This window comes from Rhamphochromis longiceps, linkage group LG3, assembly GCF_057381845.1.
Source record: "Rhamphochromis longiceps isolate RC_006_pf linkage group LG3, R_longiceps_female_GT1.1, whole genome shotgun sequence".
In the NCBI taxonomy this organism is placed as follows: domain Eukaryota; kingdom Metazoa; phylum Chordata; class Actinopteri; order Cichliformes; family Cichlidae; genus Rhamphochromis; species Rhamphochromis longiceps.
The window spans coordinates 61,140,330-61,160,979 of record NC_140559.1 but is presented as its reverse complement, the minus strand read 5'-3'; the positions used below and the strand labels follow the sequence as shown (position 1 = coordinate 61,160,979).

The 20,650-nt window shown below is 42.5% G+C and overlaps 1 protein-coding gene and 1 long non-coding RNA gene across 4 annotated transcripts in view; both read right to left on the bottom strand.

Annotated features, from left to right (window-relative positions):
- Nucleotides 1-1,273: 1,273 nt before the first annotated feature.
- Nucleotides 1,274-4,926, bottom strand: LOC146675588 (uncharacterized). The gene is made up of 5 exons (XR_014910675.1): nucleotides 4,667-4,926; nucleotides 4,480-4,573; nucleotides 4,326-4,388; nucleotides 4,161-4,212; nucleotides 1,274-4,046 (listed from the first exon to the last, which is right to left on the bottom strand). It is a non-coding gene; the product is annotated as an uncharacterized LOC146675588 (long non-coding RNA).
- A 2,952-nt stretch (nucleotides 4,927-7,878) lies between these two features.
- acox3 (acyl-CoA oxidase 3, pristanoyl) overlaps nucleotides 7,879-20,650 on the bottom strand; it is a 29,375-nt gene continuing 16,603 nt past the window's right edge. Inside the window, exons 11-19 of one of the 3 annotated variants that reach the window (XM_085400570.1) lie at nucleotides 18,474-18,593; nucleotides 18,274-18,394; nucleotides 14,037-14,159; nucleotides 13,814-13,927; nucleotides 13,134-13,249; nucleotides 10,506-10,680; nucleotides 10,359-10,426; nucleotides 9,625-9,711; nucleotides 7,879-9,431 (exon numbers count right to left, since the gene is read on the bottom strand). In XM_085400570.1, coding sequence (XP_085256696.1) covers nucleotides 9,312-9,431; nucleotides 9,625-9,711; nucleotides 10,359-10,426; nucleotides 10,506-10,680; nucleotides 13,134-13,249; nucleotides 13,814-13,927; nucleotides 14,037-14,159; nucleotides 18,274-18,394; nucleotides 18,474-18,593 — 1,044 coding nt within the window. In that variant the 3' untranslated portion in view covers nucleotides 7,879-9,311. The remainder of the gene's footprint in view (nucleotides 9,432-9,624; nucleotides 9,712-10,358; nucleotides 10,427-10,505; nucleotides 10,681-13,133; nucleotides 13,250-13,813; nucleotides 13,928-14,036; nucleotides 14,160-18,273; nucleotides 18,395-18,473; nucleotides 18,594-20,650) is intronic. The other 2 variants (XM_085400569.1, XM_085400568.1) reach the window with 2 other exon arrangements.

Here is a 20,650-nt window from a genome sequence, read left to right as displayed (position 1 = left end):
TTCCCAGACGCCTTAACGCCCACTCACATCCTGGGCCATCTGACCACAGGAATTCGCATGACAAGGTGGGGCCAGGTTTCACAATGAACTCACCCGAAACTCTGGCTGATTGGGGCCCACACCCAGTTTCACACCTTGTCTCAGGCGATTAGAGGATCATCAGGGGGTCCTTTTGTCCTTCTGTGGGGGGTTACTCCCACTAGGTTTATATCTGGGACTCTCCACCATTTGACCTTAGAACTGAAGAAGCTTCTCGGATGAGAGGTGAAACGTCTTCAAGTAACTTAAAGAAGTCCAGACGCTTTTCTTTGCAAGCTCCTTTGACTACGATGACCTGGATGACTGAGAACCTTCACAGACACTATATCAGAGAATTTTACCAGCTGATACAAACCACAGGAAGACATTTAAAGGACAGATCCTTGGCCATAACACGTGCAGACTTAGGTAACGGCTACACTTTATTCTGTTTCAATCTGGAAGCTGACAAAGGACATTCAGGGAATGTGTCGTTAATTAAAACTGGGAACGTGAGATTGGAAACCCGTTTCAGAAATCCACTACCCCGTACAGTGAACCTCTTGTGTTATTCTGTATTTGATTCAGTCATTGAAATATCTAACATGAGACAGGTGCTCTTGGACTACTATTGAGACAAAAACGGTCATGAACACTATAGAACTATCAGCCGTGGTCGGCGGCATTATCAATAAAAACACATTTCCTAGGCGTGTTAGCCTATGATCAGCTAACCACTGAACGGCTTCAAAGACTCCCTGCTATGTGTATTGTAAACACCCACCCTTCTACGATGCCAGGGGAACATTGGCTTGCTGTTTATATTTCGAGAGACAGACGCGGTTATTTTTTTTGATAGTTTTGTTCACTCGTTAGACAGTTTCCCCCCAGCAATAAAGATGTTTCTTCTAAAAAACTGTTCCACTGTTTTATATTCAGGAAAACAAGTGCAGAAGGACTTCTCCATCACATGCGGTCAACATTGTGTATTTTTTTAATATCATATGCAAAATGATGTATCTTATGCCCGCCTGCTTAACATGTATGGGTCTAATTTAATTTGTAATGATGCTATGGTGTGTCGATTTGTCAACAACATACAACCTGTTGCTGTATGCAGTGATTATGTGTGTGTGCAATGTGGATACTGATATGTACTAATGAGAATAATAATAAAAACAACATGAGAGCATGATTTAATCGAGTCAATGGTATTTATTATCAAATCTCGTGTATATATATATATATATATATATATATATATATATATATATATACACATATATAGATTCATAACATACTTTGTTTAAACATAAATAAAAGACATCAAACATTAACCAGTAATAAAAGACATAAAATATTTAACAGTAATAAAAGAAAAGAAAACAAAACAATTTAGCAGCAATAAGTGAAAAAAAAAAACCCATAACAGTAGAAAAACACCAAACAGCAAATATTTTTAGCAGAAGAACAATTTCTGCAATAAGAAAAAAACCTGAATTCAAAAATCCAACCACTCTACAGGACCCCCCTTTAATTTGTTTTTTTTTTTTATTCTTTATTTTTTTTTAGTGTACTATGTCGCAGCGGTCCACCAGGGGTGTTCTTTTTTGGTGTGTGTTTTAAAAAACCACGGTCTTCAGACAGTGACGTTAGAAAACGTCTTGTTCTGCTCAACGTATGCCCCGTGAGAGCGAGCGCGTCTCTAGGCAGAAACAGCGTTTTATACACACCCATACTAAATGCAGCCAGGGTGGTATACGTGAATGGATCAACTTGAGTACAACCCAGTAGCGTGTCACGATAAATGCTGCATGCTTTACGCAGGACATCAACATCGTTAACACAGTAACGCCTGAGTTCAGCCTGAAAATCAAAGGGATTCTGCGAGGCAACCTGGTACCATTCCATGAATCGCACCTTATCGCTTTCAGACATGTGCTCATAGCCGTAGAAGGAGGGATCTGGGTACGGGCCCACATAACGCTCATTATCCCTCGTATTAAACCTGTGTGGGAAATGGCTCTTCTGCAGGTCTTGAAAACCTAAAGCAGAGGGTATTTTGGCAAGGCCCATGGGCAAAAAGCTGAACGAATCAATCCACCGCTGGTCATAGTCCCTGTCATGCATTAAAATCACACGGCTGCCGCTCATTATGACACTAGGTGTTATGCTCTGTCTGACAAAGTACTCGAGGAGTATGTAGTTATCAAAGCCAGATGCATTATGTGCTATGAAAGTGTACCCACGAAACCTTGGGCGTCTGTAATGCTGCACAAACGCCTCCACACACTTTAATGTATTAAATCTGAACTTATTGCCCTTCAGATCAGACGCACACACAAAGTTAGCCTCGTGTTTACCGTTGTGGTACCGCGTCTCAAAATCATATAAAATGTATTTATCGTTAGGCTTCTGTTTTTCAACAGGCTGTATGAAACACTGATGGTCGGAGTCTCCTGCTAATTTAGGTTCGCGGCAGTGCTCGCATCCCGGCTGTGCACATTTGTGTGGCAATTTCTTGGATTCTCTATATGTGGTGCCACAGTGCATGCAATGTTTCATATGATCACAGGGGATCATCAGAGAATCTCATCATAAGGTATGTGCGCCAGTCTTAAGCGAGACCCACCACTACTGTTCTGAGCTACCGTGACAATAAACTCTAATTCATCATTACTCTGCATAACTTGTGCAATTTGATCGAGAAACAGCTCCGGATCATACCGATCATCAGCGTTTAAAACAGCCTGAACATCTGAAGCCAGCGAGGGGCCACGCAGGACCACGTTTAGAACACTGCCCTGTTGGGATCCCGCCACAGCTCTGTCTATCACATTGGCTAAGCACTCGCGCACTCGCGCCAGCACTTGTTCTGGATGATCGAGACCTCTAAAATCAAGGCGTTCACGCAATTCGCGAGCATTAAAATTAGATATCTCTCTAATGTGTGACTGAGAGCGACTGCCGGACCCAGACTGCACAACGGGCTCAATTACAGTAGTATCTGTTTGTGAGAAATTTACAATGATTGAGGGTGTGTGTGGTGTTGCAGCATCACCAGCGGAGCCCGGACACGCATGTGTGGTTGAAGTAATAGTAGAAGCGGTAACAGGCTCAATAACAACTGCAGTAGCTGCAGCAGAGGTGACCAGGCTAGATTGTGCATCAGACGCAAAATCACCAGCAGCACAAGCTATATGGTTAGCATCAGTAACAGCAACGGCCCGAGCAACACCTGCTGTACTATCACTATTATTAGCAACAATAGCCCCATCAGCAATAGCAGACGTAGGAACAGTCTGACGAGGATGTGTATCAGATGAGGCTGATGCAGGCACCCTATTAAGTCTAGCTATAATATCGTCTAATTTGTTATTTGTTTCTTCAGCCCACTGCATAAAAGTCTCTAAGTCAAAACATCTAACAGGAGTGGAGGTTCCGTTATTATGTTTAAATAATTTATTTGGAGGGTCCATGGTCTGGATTTTAAAAGTCAGGGACTTGAAATTTTGCTGCAGATGTTGTCTAATGTACTACACACTTTGTTTATGAATTTGGTAAACTGTTGCCTTTGTACCCGTGCTTCTTGGTGGTATTGATTGAGTCTAGCTTCAATCAAACATAATTTATCAGCTATTGAAGCTATATGACTTTGTTCAGTAGGCTGAGCGTCTGGAAGCTTCATGTAAGCATCATACGCCGCTGATATTTGAGAGTCTGTTATGCCGCCTTCTTCGAAATCTATGTGTGAATCAACGCTCTTTCTGACACATTCTGGGGTGGTGGGTATATGAACTAGATCAAAATCTGATATACTGTACTCAAAAACATCAGAGAAATCGCGATGTAGCCACTCACTCGGGGGTGTTGCAGGTTCGCTGATGAAGATCGGTTCTGACTCTCCACTGTTGCACAAAGCTCCAGGTTTTTGTTGTTCTGGGAGGTCGATACTGCTTAAACATTCCAAAAACGTCTGGAATCGTACGGTGTCCTGATCATTATGAGGAGGGGTGCTGTTCTGCAGTCTGTGAAGATAGATAGACATGTGTTAAAACATTTTATACATGTACCCATTTCAAACTGAATAAGCGTGTCTCCCTCTCTCTCTTTTTATCTAATTTATATATGCCTATGCTTACCTTGTAGTGTGCGTTATTCGGGATGGTCCTGCTCCTCCACACACACGGTTCTCTGGCGTGTGTAAAACGGTCAGTTTAGAACATTTGTAATTGTTTAAACCCCTTTTAAATTTTTTTTTCTTTTTAAAAAATAATACACAACTATACATCCCGTTGTATACACACCTGATGTAAGGTTGGGCTCTGTGGTCGCGGTGTCTGAATGTTTTCCTGCTCAGTTTGTTAACCCTGGAACAAACAAAAACGTTATTACATAATTTAAAACAATCGCTAGTTTAAAACATACATACGTTTTAAAACCCAGTAATGCTGTACACACCTTGTGCCTGTTAGAGAACTAGTTCCAGCTGTAAAAGCGCCCGTTTCTAAAGAAAAGGGTCCTGGGCCGTTCTCCCGAACTCCAAAAAATTAAGCTTTTGTTTTAGGAAAAAAAATAGTTTGAATATCCTATAATATGTTAACATAACACTTTTTAAAAATCCAATAATAGGTTTTGTTTTACTTACCGTTTACATGTCCATGTTATAAAGAACGATGTTAGTGTTGATGATCGCAAAGAAAATGGTGTGCCCTGCAGCGAATCTTGAGGCGTAAATGGCTCAGGGTATCGGGCTCTGAGCGTGTTTTTTTTATATAGGGTGGGTGTTTCCAAAAAGAAAAGGTATGTCTCCAACCAATTTAAATGAGACCCTTCAGGGCTTTTGTCTTCTCAAGGAATTACAAAGGAACCGATACTTCAGACAATAGGCGGGGTCGCCACCCGATTGGTAGCTACACACCTGCCCCATTTACCTTGTCGAGGAATTACAAAAAGAGCCAATACCGGCCACTTTAAACAATAGGCTGGGCCCTTGTTCGCATGGTACTCTCAACTAGTGATACCCAGCGGTGGGCTTTTGCAATCCTGAACAAATTCAAACAATTATGGTAAATGGCCTGTATTTGTATAGCGCTTTACTAGTCCCTAAGGACCCCAAAGCGCTTTACACAACCTGTCATCCACCCATTCACACACACATTCACACACTGGTGATGGCAAGCTACAATGTAGCCACAGCCACCCTGGGGCGCACTGACAGAGGCGAGGCTGCCGGACACTGGCGCCACCGGGCCCTCCGACCACCACCAGTAGGCAACGGGTGAAGTGTCTTGCCCAAGGACACAACGACCGAGACTGTCCAAGCCGAAGCTCGAACCGGCAACCTTCCGATTACAAGGCGAACCCCCAACTCTTGAGCCACGATCGCCCCAGCTGTTTAGCCCAATTAGCCAGCTGTTGAAAAGTTGGAGCGGGTCTGGGCGACTGGTTTTAGAAGTATCACTGTAGCGTTTATTTTCTAAAGGGCTGAATGTTATTTGCGACTATCTGTTGTGTTAAAAACTACTCTGAAACCATGAAACCCCTTACAGAAGAAATGGCCCGTTTGATCCGTTTTTAAATAAATAAAATGCTCGCATCGGTGCAAGGTGTGACACCGGAATCACAAAATGAGTGTATTTAAAAGACGATTAGTTTGAAAAGAGCGATACTGGCTGCTTATAGCATTTATTTTCTAAAGGACTGAATGCTATTTGTGACATTTACTGTGTTAAAAACTAGCTGGCTGGCTTTGTCTCACTCTTAGTTCAACATTCCGAAATCCCGATTTTTAAATAAAATGATCGCATCAACCCTGGAAAGAAAAACTAGTTAAATTAAAACTAGGGGTTTGATTAAATGAAACGCTTGTGAACATGCTGACATCACCCATTCAGAAGAAATTCCCATTTGTGCCATTTATAAAATAAAATGCATGCCTCACTGCAAGCTGAGACATTGTCAGATTTAGAAAATTAGTGTGATTAAAACACTATTACCAACACTTTTGACTAGAGCACCCCCTCTTTGTTAAGGCGCACTGTGAACCAAAACAGCTTCCACTCCGCCAAGAATGAAACAAGAAACAAAGAATTGCTTTTAAGAACACATACATAACTGAATGTTGCGATACACCTAAGTGATAAAAAGAGTTTAATTAAAAACCCTATGGTTTGATTAAATTAAAACCCCGTTAAAAACCTATAAACTCATATAACCCCTCTGATCCCCTGTGGTATTTCCACACGAACAACCATACCCCCACCACACCTGAACGCGCATGAGCACACGCACGAAACCGGTCAAACCGGTTGTCAAAACGGTTTGGTTGGCCGCCATCTTGGACTAGTGCCATGTATTATGTGAACTTATCCAAGAATTTTAGAAACTGCACCTTTGGTATGAATTTTAAAATCCTATGTCAACTCGTTCTGGGGTTATGACATTCAAGATAAAACAAAGCGATGGTTGAGTTCGGCAGGTTGGAGACTTCTGTGAACAGTGTTAAAGAGATGCTTCAACAGGTTTCTAAAGAAAAAATGAACAAAGATCAAACAACCTTGCTTGAAAGTTTCAAGGATGCTTCTTTTCAGGACTTTGCAGACTGCACTTGGACGAGATGGCCGATCATTACTGAGAATAGCATTAATGAAGCGGAATAAAGAAATGAAAAGGTGACTCTCACATATGCTGCTATGATCAAAGCATGGTTTTAAAATGGCTACAGTGTAGTCTCATTGTGTATCATCTGGTGGTTTAAAGGCAGAGTCGGAGAAAGCGACACTGTTAGCCAGATCAGGAGCCTTAAAATAAAAGCAAATTTTACAGGAAAAAGAAGTAAAAAAGGAAAGAAAAGAGCTGGAGATAAAAACGGCTGTAACAGTATCTAATGCTTAATTTTAGCTTTAACTACTATTAAAGCAGTTGTTATAGCTGGTGGCTAGTAGAAGCTACTAGTGAAAGGGGTTCGTGTCTCAGAGCATCTATTTGTGATGGAAGGATCAAGAACCTAAGAATCCCTTACTTACCAGCAGCCAAGGACAAAGCAACGACATTTAACGCCCAAAGATTAACAGCTACTCAGCAACAAACAAATCAAATTTGAACCATTAGAGAAAAAAAATTACTCAATCTACAGCTACTTTTAGTATCCATCCATCTTCATCCGCTTTATCCGGGGCCGGGTCGCGTGGGCAGCAGCCTAAGCAAAGAGGCCCAGACCTCCCTCTCCCCAGCCACCTCCTCCAGCTTATCCGGGGGAACACCAAGGCGTTCCCAGGCCAGCCGAGAGATATAATCTCTCCAGCGTGTCCTGGGTCTGCCCCGGGGCCGCCTCCCGGTGGGACATGCCTGAAACACCTCACCCAGGAGGCGCCCAGGGGGCATCCTTGTCAGATGCCCGAACCACCTCAGCTGGCTCCTTTCAGCACCATTGATGTTAAGTTAGACTCTTTTTCTCCAGTTGATCTTTCTGAGTTAACTTCAATAATTACTTCCTCCAAACCATCAACGTGTCTTTTAGACCCCATTCCTACAAAACTGCTCAAAGAAGTCCTGCCATTAATTAATTCTTCGATCTTAAATATGATCAACCTATCTCTAATAATCGGCTATGTACCACAGGCCTTCAAGCTGGCTGTAGTTAAACCTTTACTCAAAAAGCCATCTCTAAACCCAGCAGTCTTAGCTAATTATAGGTCAATCTCCAACCTTCCTTTCATATCAAAAATCCTTGAAAGAGTAGTTGTCAAACAGCTAACAGATCATCTGCAGAGGAATGGTTTATTTGAAGAGTTTCAGTCAGGTTTCAGAGCTCAGCACAGCACAGAAACAGCATTTTTCTTTTTTAACACAGTGCTATGAAAGTATTTGCTCTTCTTTATATATTTATATAAATGTATATATATTTATACTATATTTTGCATATTTGTCACACTTAAGATGTTCCAGATCAAATACATTTTAATATTAGACAGTAAAGATCCAAGAAAATGCAGCTGTTAATTAATTGTATTTATTAAGGGGAAAAAGCTGAACTAAGCCTGTGAAAAAAAAAAAAAATTGCCCCCTAAACCAGGTAACTGTTTGTGCAGTAAGAATGCCAGTCAATGGCTGTGAGTCTTTCACCTTACTGTGGAGGAACTTTTGTGTGTACTTTATTGTACTTTATTGAGCCCCGTGGGGAAATTGCTCTCTGCATTTAACCCATTCACTCAGTGAAGCAGTGGGCAGCCATTGGGCGCCCGGGGAGCAGTGTGTAGGGACGGTACCTTGCTCAGGGGTACCTCAGGGTAGCTGTTAAGGGGAATCGAACCCCCGACCTTCCGATCATGGGGCAACCACTCTACCTACTGAGCTATCCCTGCCCTGCCTTGTATACTTGGGTCTAGTCTTCTTTGCAATGAGACAAAATAAAATGAAGAAATCAGCCACCCTGGAGTGTTTTCCAGCTCAAAGCCTCAGATTTAAGTCCAGACTTTGGCCAAAATAGTTTTTTTCGGTCGTTTAGAGGTGGATAGTGGAGGAAACTGTGCTGAGGTGGACGGATCATAGTCCTGTTGAATAGCCAGAGTGCGTCTGAGCCTCAGAGCATGAACTGATGGCCCAACATTCTTCTCTTTGTTAGAGAGCAAAACTCATGTTCTTGCTGCATGAAGTGACAAAACCAATCAGGCTTCAGGGTTTGTTTGTTTTTTTCTTAATTAAATTGTCATTTAAAAACTGTATTTTAAAAAAAATAAAAGCTTTTTATTGGGTAAAATTTATATGAGCAAAGGGTGAAAAGGGATGTTTTCGTACAGAAGATACGCCACATTTTATTTGATGATATACACACATGTATATACTGTGTAATGCATCTTTCTATATCTAGTTATAGTGATACACAAGTCTATGTGTAGATCTACAAATGTGATGAAAAAAACAGCATATCGACATTTCTGGTGTGAAGTTAGAAAAACTGGACGCAGAGACGGTTAAACTATAAAAATACACCAGCTATCAACCAACAATGATGTTACCAGAAATGCTCGAGGTCTTAGGGCTGCAACTAATTTGAATTATTGTTGAGTAGCACACAGTTTTCTTAAAGTTTAAGCACTCGTGTGCAACTAAATGATAATGAAAATGTCGGTGTATGGAGCAGAGGATTCATGAAAGCTTGTTGAAATCTTGAGTTTGTAAAGTTTTTAATGGACTTGTTCAACATTTCCTAACATTGTTGGAATTTGAGCCCAAGCAAATTCAGGCACTGCACAGACACGCAGAGATCCTTTGCAGAGCACGACTGGGTTTTAGAGTTTTGGCCTCAGAGATCCAAGCACAGGTTTGTCTGAGCAGAACTCCTTCCACCAGGATGGACGTTCCAGCACTTTGCTGCCCTGCATTACTGTGGACCACAGGTGGTTGTAAATCTGCAGGAAGAGGACAAAGGAAAAGTGTTTCTTCACGTATTTAACACGGATTCTCACGCTTATTATCTGAGATTACTTGTGTTGTGATGTAGCCAAATGTAAATAAAAGGGAAATGTTTCAATGTCCTTGAAATTTGACGGACAGCAACGTTTTTACGATACAGCTGGATTTTCTGTGTTTGTATGTGTTTACCTGTCCATCAGCGCAGCCAATAGGTGAGTTGAGGATGAAATCGGTGGGTGCCAGGACATCCACTAAGGCTACTGCATCATCCTTTAGCTGTGAGAGAGACAGAGCAGATTTTACAGTCAGGCCAAGCCATCATTTCTTCAATGTCCTTCTGTTCCATGAAGACATTCCCAAAGTACAGGAGAGCACAAGTAAGGCACTGTTAGACCATACGAGTCAGTGCATAACTACATGGTCCAAACGATGGATGGAGTCGCTTTGAGGTCACCGACAGATTCTGAAGCTTTGAGATTTTTTGCTGTCTTTGTGTTTAGAAATCAAATGTTGTGAATCACAAATCTGACTGAGACCCAGGATACGGCCTTCTCCGGTGGACACGTTAATCAAAATGTGGACACGCCCTGAAGCATACCAGAGTTTTGACTTTCATGGTACCAAAATAGTCAAATGTCAAGTTTAAGATGAATGTGTAAGATTATCTGCTTTACTCTGTCAAAGGAGCCACTCATGTGTTTTTATTCCTCATCTCTTAACTCATAAATACAAACAGCTGAATAAAGAACAAAAACACGACAGTACGAAATGCACACGTGTGCTTATTACAGCAACCGCATTTGTAATTGCTTTGATAATAAGTGGAGCTGTGCCCTATACATAGGAATGTATATGCATTTCTGTATACTTGAGCAAATTCCTGTATATCTGCCATAAACAGATCCGGCCTCTTTCTCGTGTACCTGGGAGCAGAGAGTGAGGATTGCCATCTGGACCAGCTCAGCAGGCTTACGTCCACTCCAGTAATTACCTAGAAACAACAACACTGTGTTACCACATCACTACGATGAAGATTTCTCCGTGTATACAGCATCGAGCCCACTACATACCCTGGTACAGTGTCGCCATGTGGCTGCTGAGGCTCCACAGCCCATACAAGGCACAAAGTTTCCTTAATACTGGTCTGAGACCAGCTGGTGTGTCCTGATTAGTGGTCAGCTCATGAAATCTCTGCAGGCAGGTGTGCTCAATGTAGGCCAAGGCCAGTGACCTGCAGTAGTAAACCTGTACACATACACAGACTTTTACATTTAAGTACACTGAAGACATAAAAACACAGAAACAGCCTATTTGTAATCCAACCACGTGCACGTGATCTGGACGTGTCAATCCGCAGGCCCACAAAACTCCTCTACAGGAAGCTGATTGTGGCTTTTTAAAAAGTCTAAACCTCTGATCCTCTGAGTCTCACCCAGTAGATAAAGCAGAGTTTAACTGGAGCCAGTGTGGGTAAGGGGCCTTACATACCTGCTCACCCTGGTATGAAGAAACCTGACCAGCCTAAATCAGATCCTATCAGTCCCATCTGTTAGCGGTTGCTGCCCACTTGTTATTTCTGGGATGATTTTAGTAGCCTGGACAGCAAGGAAGGATTATTTTTTACCTGCATTTGTCCCACTAAAGAATAATATTCAGACTTCTACGTTTCACCAAAGATGAAAAAGTGAATGTTCACTATTTGAAGCAACTTAGCACTAACAAAATAACAATCAAATCACCTGAACTAAACTTATTATACTATACTGACCAATCTGCTCTGAGCTCATGCTGACTCTGTTATTATGTTTGGTAACAAGAGGTTGGAGAAGGGATGAGCACAGAACGATCCTGTTATTCCAGGCCGAGCTCCTGGACGTATGATGCAAATCAAAATCCTTCTGAATTAAGCTTTTAGCACAGAACAAATGAGCAGACAAAAAGCCACAAATTAGAAAATCACTTCACAGGTCGGACTGCAGCTCCCCCTCTACTGCTGCAATGTTCAGCTGTGACCGTCTGAGATCTTCTGAACTGCTCATCTGACAGAAGATAAAAGGGAAGAAGCTCAAATCTATTTTACACCCCACTTTGGTACCTGCTCACCCTTTCTCCCCCCTCTCTCCTACTGAGCGTCACATCTTTGCATGTTGACCATCCAACCATGTAACCATCAGTGTCCACCCACTTTTATTCTACTTCTCTCTGACTCTGAGTTTAAACTTTAAAATCACTTCATTACAGTTTCTTTGCTTTTCCCAAGTTCACATCACACTGAAACATTCAGTCACATTTGGCTTCATGTTTCACTCAGTTTATTCTAATTAGATCTGTGTAATTTCACATGAACATTTCTGTAACATGAACATCAACTCAAATACAGAGTAAGACTTTCTTTTACTTTTAAAACTCTGTTAGGTTAGTTATTTAGTATTTATTTGTTTATTTCAGGCACGTTCTTGTTGCCTAAAATAAACTTCTCTGAAAGTCAGACACAGGGTACTCAGCTCTGTTATTAGAATCACTGGTATTGTAATTTCTGATTCATTGTACTGGTAAACGTAGACATATTTATTTGTATTTATTTATGTATTTAATATGTGACACACACAGAACTCAAGCATTAGAACAGATATTTCAAACTACATTTCTTATTTATATACTGATCAAACTTATATTTTGATTTATATTTGACTAAGAACAAAAACGCTTTATCATTAGGAAATATGCTAGCCCTGCGATGGACTGGCAACCTGTCTGGGGTGTACCCCGCCTCTCTCCCTGTGGCAGCTTGGATAGGCTCCACCCCCCCCCACCACCCTGATGAGGATAATTGGAGGAGACGGATGGATATTAGGACAGAGAAAAGCTCTGTTGTCTTTATTAGGACTCAGTCTCCTTCTACCCCAGGTCACATGACAGAAGCAACAGCTAGTGGAGGAAACTGTGCTGACTGCAGACAGAAGTATGTTCTTCTGCACAAAGTGGGTGGCATTTCATCAGGTTTCTGTTGACAGTGTATATATTGTGTTCTGTGCATGTGGACTGTCCAGAGAAACAAAGACATTCATTGTGGAAAGAGATGTTGACACTGTATTCCCCAAATGTCACATTTCAGATATTATCAAGTACACCGACTGCTTCACTACTGACTGATCCATGGATCGAGGAATCAGGGAAGCCGTTTGGTTTCTGTAACTTTTGGTGCAGTATATACAGTACTGCAGATACAGGCTAATGTCTGCATCATGGTGCTGCACAGCCTGCTATGAATATTTCTGACCTGATCTGTTTACTATGATTTACATCCTGAGTAGACGATATAAGGTTGGAGTGGACAGACAAATCTTAGAGTCTTAGAGGCAGAACATTTCATAGTGTTCATACTCTTTTCCCCAGACCATAAAAGCTTCCTGCTGACTAAGAAAAAAAGGCAATCAAGTTCCAAGGTCCATCACTGACAGCAGCACAGGCTGTGTCAGTAACAGGTCATCTCAAATACTGGGTTCATGCCAGTCTGGAGTAAGTTCATCTCAGATCGATGAATCCAAATCAAACGACCTTTAGCTCAGTCTGATTTGGATAAAAAGCATCAAGTTTCTGTCCAAACTTCGGCCAGTGAAGCTGCATATGATGCTGAATGCCACCAGAATCAGATGTTTGGATGTATGTGTGTGTCTGCACACAGTCGTTGGTCTTACTTGGCAGTTGTTACGGGCTTCAAAGTCATCGTTGCCCGACGCTCGCTCTTGTTCCAGCTTCTTCTGACTCTCCTCCAGCAGGAAACACACAAGCCACTTATAGGCTGCCAAAGGCACTGACAGACAAGGGGGAGGATGTTAGCTACACTGGAAAGGTTTCAGTAATATAGTCTGTAGTCAAGCTGAACCAGTCACAGCAGAAAGGCAGATACATTTACATGTTTATGGCCAACTATTATAAATCACAATCAGGCAGCTTACAGTGCAGAGAAGCAGACACATGCGGCTCTATCAGTTCCCCTTTTTATTTATGTTCCTTTTTTCTTAAATGTTCCCCACCTCCCCTCCTTTGTAATCACATCGATGGTGTTGGGTTAGCACCAGCGTGCAGTGTGGGGTCCTCTCAGACCCACAGCAGAGGGCTGAGAACTGACCCCAGATCCTGAGGAGGGAGCCTGTTTCTTACTGGGTCAGCAGGGAAATGAATATATGAATATCAGGGCTACGTGACTAAAGTTCACTACACTCTTGTTTGTGGAACATATTGAAAATTACACATTTACCTCATTTGCAAATCTCGCTCTGTTTTAAAAGGTTTAGTATATAAGAGGATCTGAAAGGAAGAAATTCCACCATCTCATGTAAAAGTTGATTTGAAGCTGTAGCAGAAAGTAACGTACCTGCAGAATCCACACAGTCGTCCACTGTGAGTGCAGTGAACCTGCTTTTGAGGATCTCCTGAGACTCCTCCAGAAAATCCACGGTGTGAAAGGGAGACTCAATCCGCACACCATCTGACCCCCATAACCAAACACCAAAGAGAGAAGCTTTAGTGACTGACCCAGCCCATCTATTGACCTTTACTGCAGGTATTTATAATCTGCTGGTGAACAGAGGACTGACCACGCTGTTTTGCATGGAGCCAGGAGAGCAAATAGCTGCTGGTCTGTTGCAGCAGTACGTTGTTGTCTCCTTCATATGTGCAGTTTGGGTCATTGTCATCACGCAGGTCACCCAACCGATTCACTGATTAAAAAAGGAAACACTGACGTATACACACAGTACTGTGCACAAGTGTTAGGCAGGTGTGAAAAATGCTGCAAACAAAGAAAGCTTTCAGAAGAAATGATGGTTTATTGGCCCCAAATGTATTCTGCAGCAGGACAACAAGCCCAAACACACAGGCGGTCATGGAGAGCTATCTTCAGCGTGAAGAAGAACAAGAAGTACTGGATGGTCCGGCCCCCACAGAGCCCTGATCTCAACATCATCGAGTGTGTCTGGGCTTACAGACAGAAGGATGTGAGGACGCCGACATCCACAGAAGACCTGTGCTTAGTTCTCTGAGATGTTTGGAACGACCTACCAGCAGAGTTCCTTTAAAAACTGTGTGTGGACATAGAAGAAGGCAAAGGATGGTCCCACCAAAGATTGATGTGATGTGATTTAGCTCTCTCTCGATACCTACTGCAACCATTACCGATCTACACCACAGCAGCAGTGATCAGTGAGATGCTTGGCTACAAGCTCAACAGTCACAAAGAGCAGTACCCTCCATAGAGAAGGAGACTAGAGGCTAAGATCAAGGTAGCACAGAGGGAAGTTAGCAAACTATCGGAGCCCCAGAAAGGTGCAACAAAGAAGGTGCCTAACAAGTACAGCAAGCTGTCCATTTCCGAGGCCTTGGAAACTGCCAAGCAACGACTCACAGCCTTGACCAGCCAAGGAGGTTCACCAGAGAGAACAATGTTGCTACAAAAATGGTGAGAAAAAGCCAGTTAACAGTGGAAGAGAGACAGACCATCATGACACTTAAAAATACAGTGGGGCAAAAAAGTATTTAGTCAGCCACCGATTGTGCAAGTTCCCCCACCTAAAATGATGACAGAGGTCAGTAATTTGCACCAGAGGTACACGTCAACTGTGAGAGACAGAATGTGAAAAAAAAAAATCCATGAATCCACATGGTAGGATTTGTAAAGAATTTATTCGTAAATCAGGGTGGAAAATAAGTATTTGGTCAATAACAAAAATACAACTCAATACTTTGTAACATAACCTTTGTTGGCAATAACAGAGGTCAAACGTTTACTATAGGTCTTTACCAGGTTTGCACACACAGTAGCTGGTATTTTGGCCCATTCCTCCATGCAGATCTTCTCGAGAGCAGTGATGTTTTGGGGCTGTCGCCGAGCAACACGGACTTTCCACAGATTTTCTATGGGGTTGAGGTCTGGAGACTGGCTAGGCCACTCCAGGACTTTCAAATGCTTCTTACGGAGCCACTCCTTTGTTGCCCGGGCGGTGTGTTTTGGATCATTGTCATGTTGGAAGACCCAGCCTCGTTTCATCTTCAAAGTTCTCACTGATGGAAGGAGGTTTTGGCTCAAAATCTCACGATACATGGCCCCATTCATTCTGTCCTTAACACGGATCAGTCGTCCTGTCCCCTTGGCAGAAAAACAGCCCCATAGCATGATGTTTCCACCCCCATGCTTCACAGTAGGTATGGTGTTCTTGGGATGCAACTCAGTATTCTTCTTCCTCCAAACACGACGAGTTGAGTTTATACCAAAAAGTTCTACTTTGGTTTCATCTGACCACATGACATTCTCCCAATCCTCTGCTGTATCATCCATGTGCTCTCTGGCAAACTTCAGACGGGCCTGGACATGCACTGGCTTCAGCAGCGGAACACGTCTGGCACTGCAGGATTTGATTCCCTGCCGTTGTAGTGTGTTACTGATGGTGACCTTTGTTACTTTGGTCCCAGCTCTCTGCAGGTCATTCACCAGGTCCCCCCGTGTGGTTCTGGGATCTTTGCTCACCGTTCTCATGATCATTTTGACCCCACGGGATGAGATCTTGCGTGGAGCCCCAGATCGAGGGAGATTATCAGTGGTCTTGTATGTCTTCCATTTTCTGATGATTGCTCCCACAGTTGATTTTTTTCACACCAAGCTGCTTGCCTATTGTAGATTCACTCTTCCCAGTCTGGTGCAGGTCTACAATACTTTTCCTGGTGTCCTTCGAAAGCTCTTTGGTCTTGGCCATGGCGGAGTTTGGAGTCTGACTGTTTGAGGCTGTGGACAGGTGTCTTTTATACAGATGATGAGTTCAAACAGGTGCCATTCATACAGGTAACGAGTGGGGGACAGAAAAGCTTCTTACAGAAGACGTTACAGGTCTGTGAGAGCCAGAGATTTTCCTTGTTTGAGGTGACCAAATACTTATTTTCCACCCTAATTTACGAATAAATTCTTTACAAATCCTACCATGTGGATTCATGGATTTTTTTTTCACATTCTGTCTCTCACAGTTGAAGTGTACCTCTGGTGCAAATTACTGACCTCTGTCATCATTTTAGGTGGGGGAACTTGCACAATCGGTGGCTGACTAAATACTTTTTTGCCCCACTGTATAGGTCTTTCCTACAGAAACATTTCAAAGAAAGTCAGTGAATCGATTCCTTCACCATCAAAGGCACTCAGGAACTGTGACAGGAAGAGGTCTGGCAGACACAGCTGAATCAGAGGACAAGTTTCTGAGAGTTAACAGCTTGTGTGATGGCGGCTCACAGATCAACAGCTTCAAGCGTAATAGTGGTCGTAGCGAGCAAGTCTCAGCTTCAGCTGTGAAGAGAAGACTTCGAGCTGCAGGTTTAACAGGACGAGCTGCAGAAAGAAAGCCAGACGTCAGACTAAGACTGAGGCTTGTCTGGGCCATGAAATGCTACCATTGGACTACTGAAGACAGAAAGAAGGTGTTATGGACTGATGGATCAACATTTGAAATCTTCGGTTCGTCACGCAGGATCTTTATACACCGTCGAGTAGGTGAAAGCTCCACAGTGTGTGGCATCAACTGTCAAACGTGGAGGAGGAAGTGTGATGGTCTGGTGCCGTTTGCTGATCCAGGCTCGGTGACGTGTACAGAGAGAGAGGCTTCCTGAACCAAACTTTAACTTTACTGGCAACCAATGAAGAGAAGCTAAAACTGGAGCGATATGTGACCTTCTGTTTGTGCCAGTTAAAAGTCTTGCTGCAGCATTCTGCACAGTCTAAAGAAACAAGTAAAGAGACTTTTACAATAATCCCAACAGGACGAAATAAAAGCATGAAGAATCATCTCAAGATCCTTAGATCAGGGGTCTCGAACTCCAGGCCTCGAGGGCCGGTGTCCTGCAGGTTTCAGATCTCACCCTGGGTCAACACACCTGAATCAGAGGATTTGTTCATTACCAGGCCTCTGGAGAACTTCAAGAAATCTTGAGGAGGCCATTTACCGTTTAAATCAGCTGTGTTGGATCAAGGACAACTTAAACCTGCAGGACACCGGCCCTCGAGGCCTGGAGTCCGACACTCCTGCTTTAGATGATAAAAACGGCTCTGAACCAGCCGTTTGGAGTGATGCTCTATTGAACTGTTGAATATGACACTGAGGTTTCTGAGGTTCGATTTAACAGAAGAGTCTAAGAAACTGATATGCTGTCTAATACTGAAATCATATGATTGGGAGCAATAATCAAATTATTAATATTTTCATTCATCCAAAGACAAACATTTAAACATAGGATAGTAGATTTTTCCAGAGGTGCCACTTTCTCTAAAATAGTTACACTGACTGCAGAAAGATGAAACATTTGAGTCCACATCACAAGTTTAAATCAGCATCAAACATGGCAGAGAACCTTTCAGCAGCATCCTGGTTTATAATTCGTCTTGGAATAAAATGACAAAATAAAAAATATGCAGCTGTGGTCACTCACATGGAAAGCCTCCACACAAACAGCAATTATAGTTAAATCCAAGGAGAGAACAAGGACCAGTGTGTGTCCTTTATATGACTGGGACCAGAAACATGCTGCCTAAAGTGAAAAGATTCTGTATTTTTGGATGAGTGCCTCCCTTTTATGGCACTGGTTTGGTCAGGATGCACTGTGCGTTATCTTCTCTAATCTTTTTTGAGAGGGCTTTGCAGATTATTTTAAGATCAACATTAATATATTGGACAATAGCTGACATGCAGACTTGGATCAAACCAATGTTCTGATTAGTAGATGACCTGCCTGTCCTCCTGAGAGACAGCCAGCCCTAAGCGAGCATGTGCAGGAGTGATATTGAGACAGAGAGAGACTGACTGGCCAAGTATCCGTGTCCACCACAGGCCTCCCGGCACTCCTGGATGCCTCTTTGAGCAGTCCATGATCCCAGTGGTTTGCTGGAGCAACCAATTGCATGGATCTCTCTGCCCATCCCTGCCTGAGAAACACAGATATATTCAACTTTACTTCACAAAAACCGAGCACTTCAAATACACACATGCTGCATGCTTACTCACTGTGTCACTGTTGTCTTTCAACATCTGTCCAATCTGAAACTCAACAAAGTTCATTAAGATGGATTTGGTGAAGTTTTCAAGAGCATAGGCTGCCGCCAAGTACGGAATCAGACGCCATTGCTGGGAAAACACACAATAAGTACATGGAATTTAATAACAACAGCCACACTCACTCACTTACTTACTGTTGCTGTTCAATATTAAAAAACATGATTCCCACAATACACTGATGGACTCAGGAAACTAAGAAAACAAACCTTATTTACTCTGCACTACGTCAGCATACAGATCATTACATAAATCGTTACTGTATCTGAATCCTTATGTGAGGATTTATCATTTCTGGATATTCAGTAGTTGAACTGCTTTTACATCTTCATTAACAGCAGTGTGACGGTGTGTCCCCGAGGAAAGATTCAAAGCTTCCAGTCCAGATTTTATAATTCATCCAACTTCAGTCGTTTGTTTTATTGTTACTTGGCATCCATTTCCATAATGCATAAGATATTTTAATGATTCAATTATACTTTAATTCCAATAATAAAAGCTGCACACAATAGTGATGTAACTGCTACAAACAGTAACTTTAAATCTAAACAGAAACTCACCACAGCTCAGACCTAACACTGAAAATAAGAATGAATAAAACAGCTCTGACAGTGGTTAATATCTAATCTATGGATGGCTCCTAAGCAATGATTATTTTGTAAAACCGACCACGTTTTAGTCGCTTCAGAAAGGCAAGCTGGTCTGATGGGCTCTAACAGTAACTGTCAGCAGTCCTTCAATCACAGTGCTCACATGCATAAATGTGCACAGCTTCCTCATTCTGATAAAACCAGGGATGCAAAAATCAACCTAAGGTCCTGTTAAAGGTTTTCACACCACTGTTATGTTGGAGCAGTTGTGTGCATGTGCAACTTTAACATTTCAATCCGAGCTCCTCTTGGTCGGCACTAAATCAACATGAACCAACAGCTTCTCTGTTACTATCAATAACTCGCTGATCTTCGTTTCTTCCTCTGTGAAAAGTTTGGGTGTCATCCTCGACAGTACTCTTTCAATTCACACATTAATAATGTTACTCGGTCTGATTACTTTCAATTGCGCAACATTAATCGTCTCCGTCCTTTTCTCCGCCCACGTCGCTGCCATTCTTGTCCACAGCCTTGTTACTTCCTGGACTGATTATTGTAATTCACTTCTTTTTGGTCTTACTCAAAAATCCATCCACAAGCTCCAACGCGTCCAGAACTCTGCTGCCTGTATCATCACCAGGACCCCTTCTATCCACCACATCACTCCTGTCCTGCAGCAGCTTCACTGGCTCCCGGTCAAATATCGTATCAATTTCAAAATACTCTTGCACACATTTAAGGCTATTCATCATCTCTCTCCTCCATATCTCTGATCTGGTTAAGATCACCGCCCCATCTCGTTGTCTCAGATCTACTTCTTCCCTTTCACTCTCCGTCCCCTCCCCCCGTCTTGCCACCATGAGGAGCAGGGCTTTCAGCTGCTCTGCTCCACGACCTCCTGATTTAAGAAACATCTCTTCCTTCTCTCTCTTTAAGTCCCAACTCAAAACCCACTTGTTCAAAATAACTTATCCTACATAACCTCTCCACTCTGCTCTTTTATTAGTTTATGTCTTATGCTTTTATGTTGCTTTTTATTCTACTGTGACCTTGAGTGTTCTGAAAGGTGCTTTCAAATAAAATGTATTATCATCATCATCATATCATTATCATTATTATATTATTATTATTATTAAACTAAACTGGGGATTATAGATTACATAGTATTAGTACACTCTGGTGTTATCTTTCACGCTTTATGCGGCTAGCTTAGTGCAGGCAGCACCAATGAATCAGCTGCTAATATACGAGGCACACTTGGAAACCCTAACAGTCCAGGTCAGTCCTGATCCTGAGAAGGGACCGGACCCATCCATCTGCTGGCCAATAACCTGCCTCAGTAACACACGGGGCCTCCTGTCCAGCATCAGAGGGGCAAACATGAGCAGGCAGCTCGCTTACTAACATGCTGTCTATCTGCTGATTCCAGGTCTTTCTGCAGCTCTCCACAAGTAGTCACTGACTCTTGGACAACTCTTCTCATATTTCATTTCACCCCTCTGTCTGAAATCTTGCACCTGGTCGTGGACGGTTTATGTG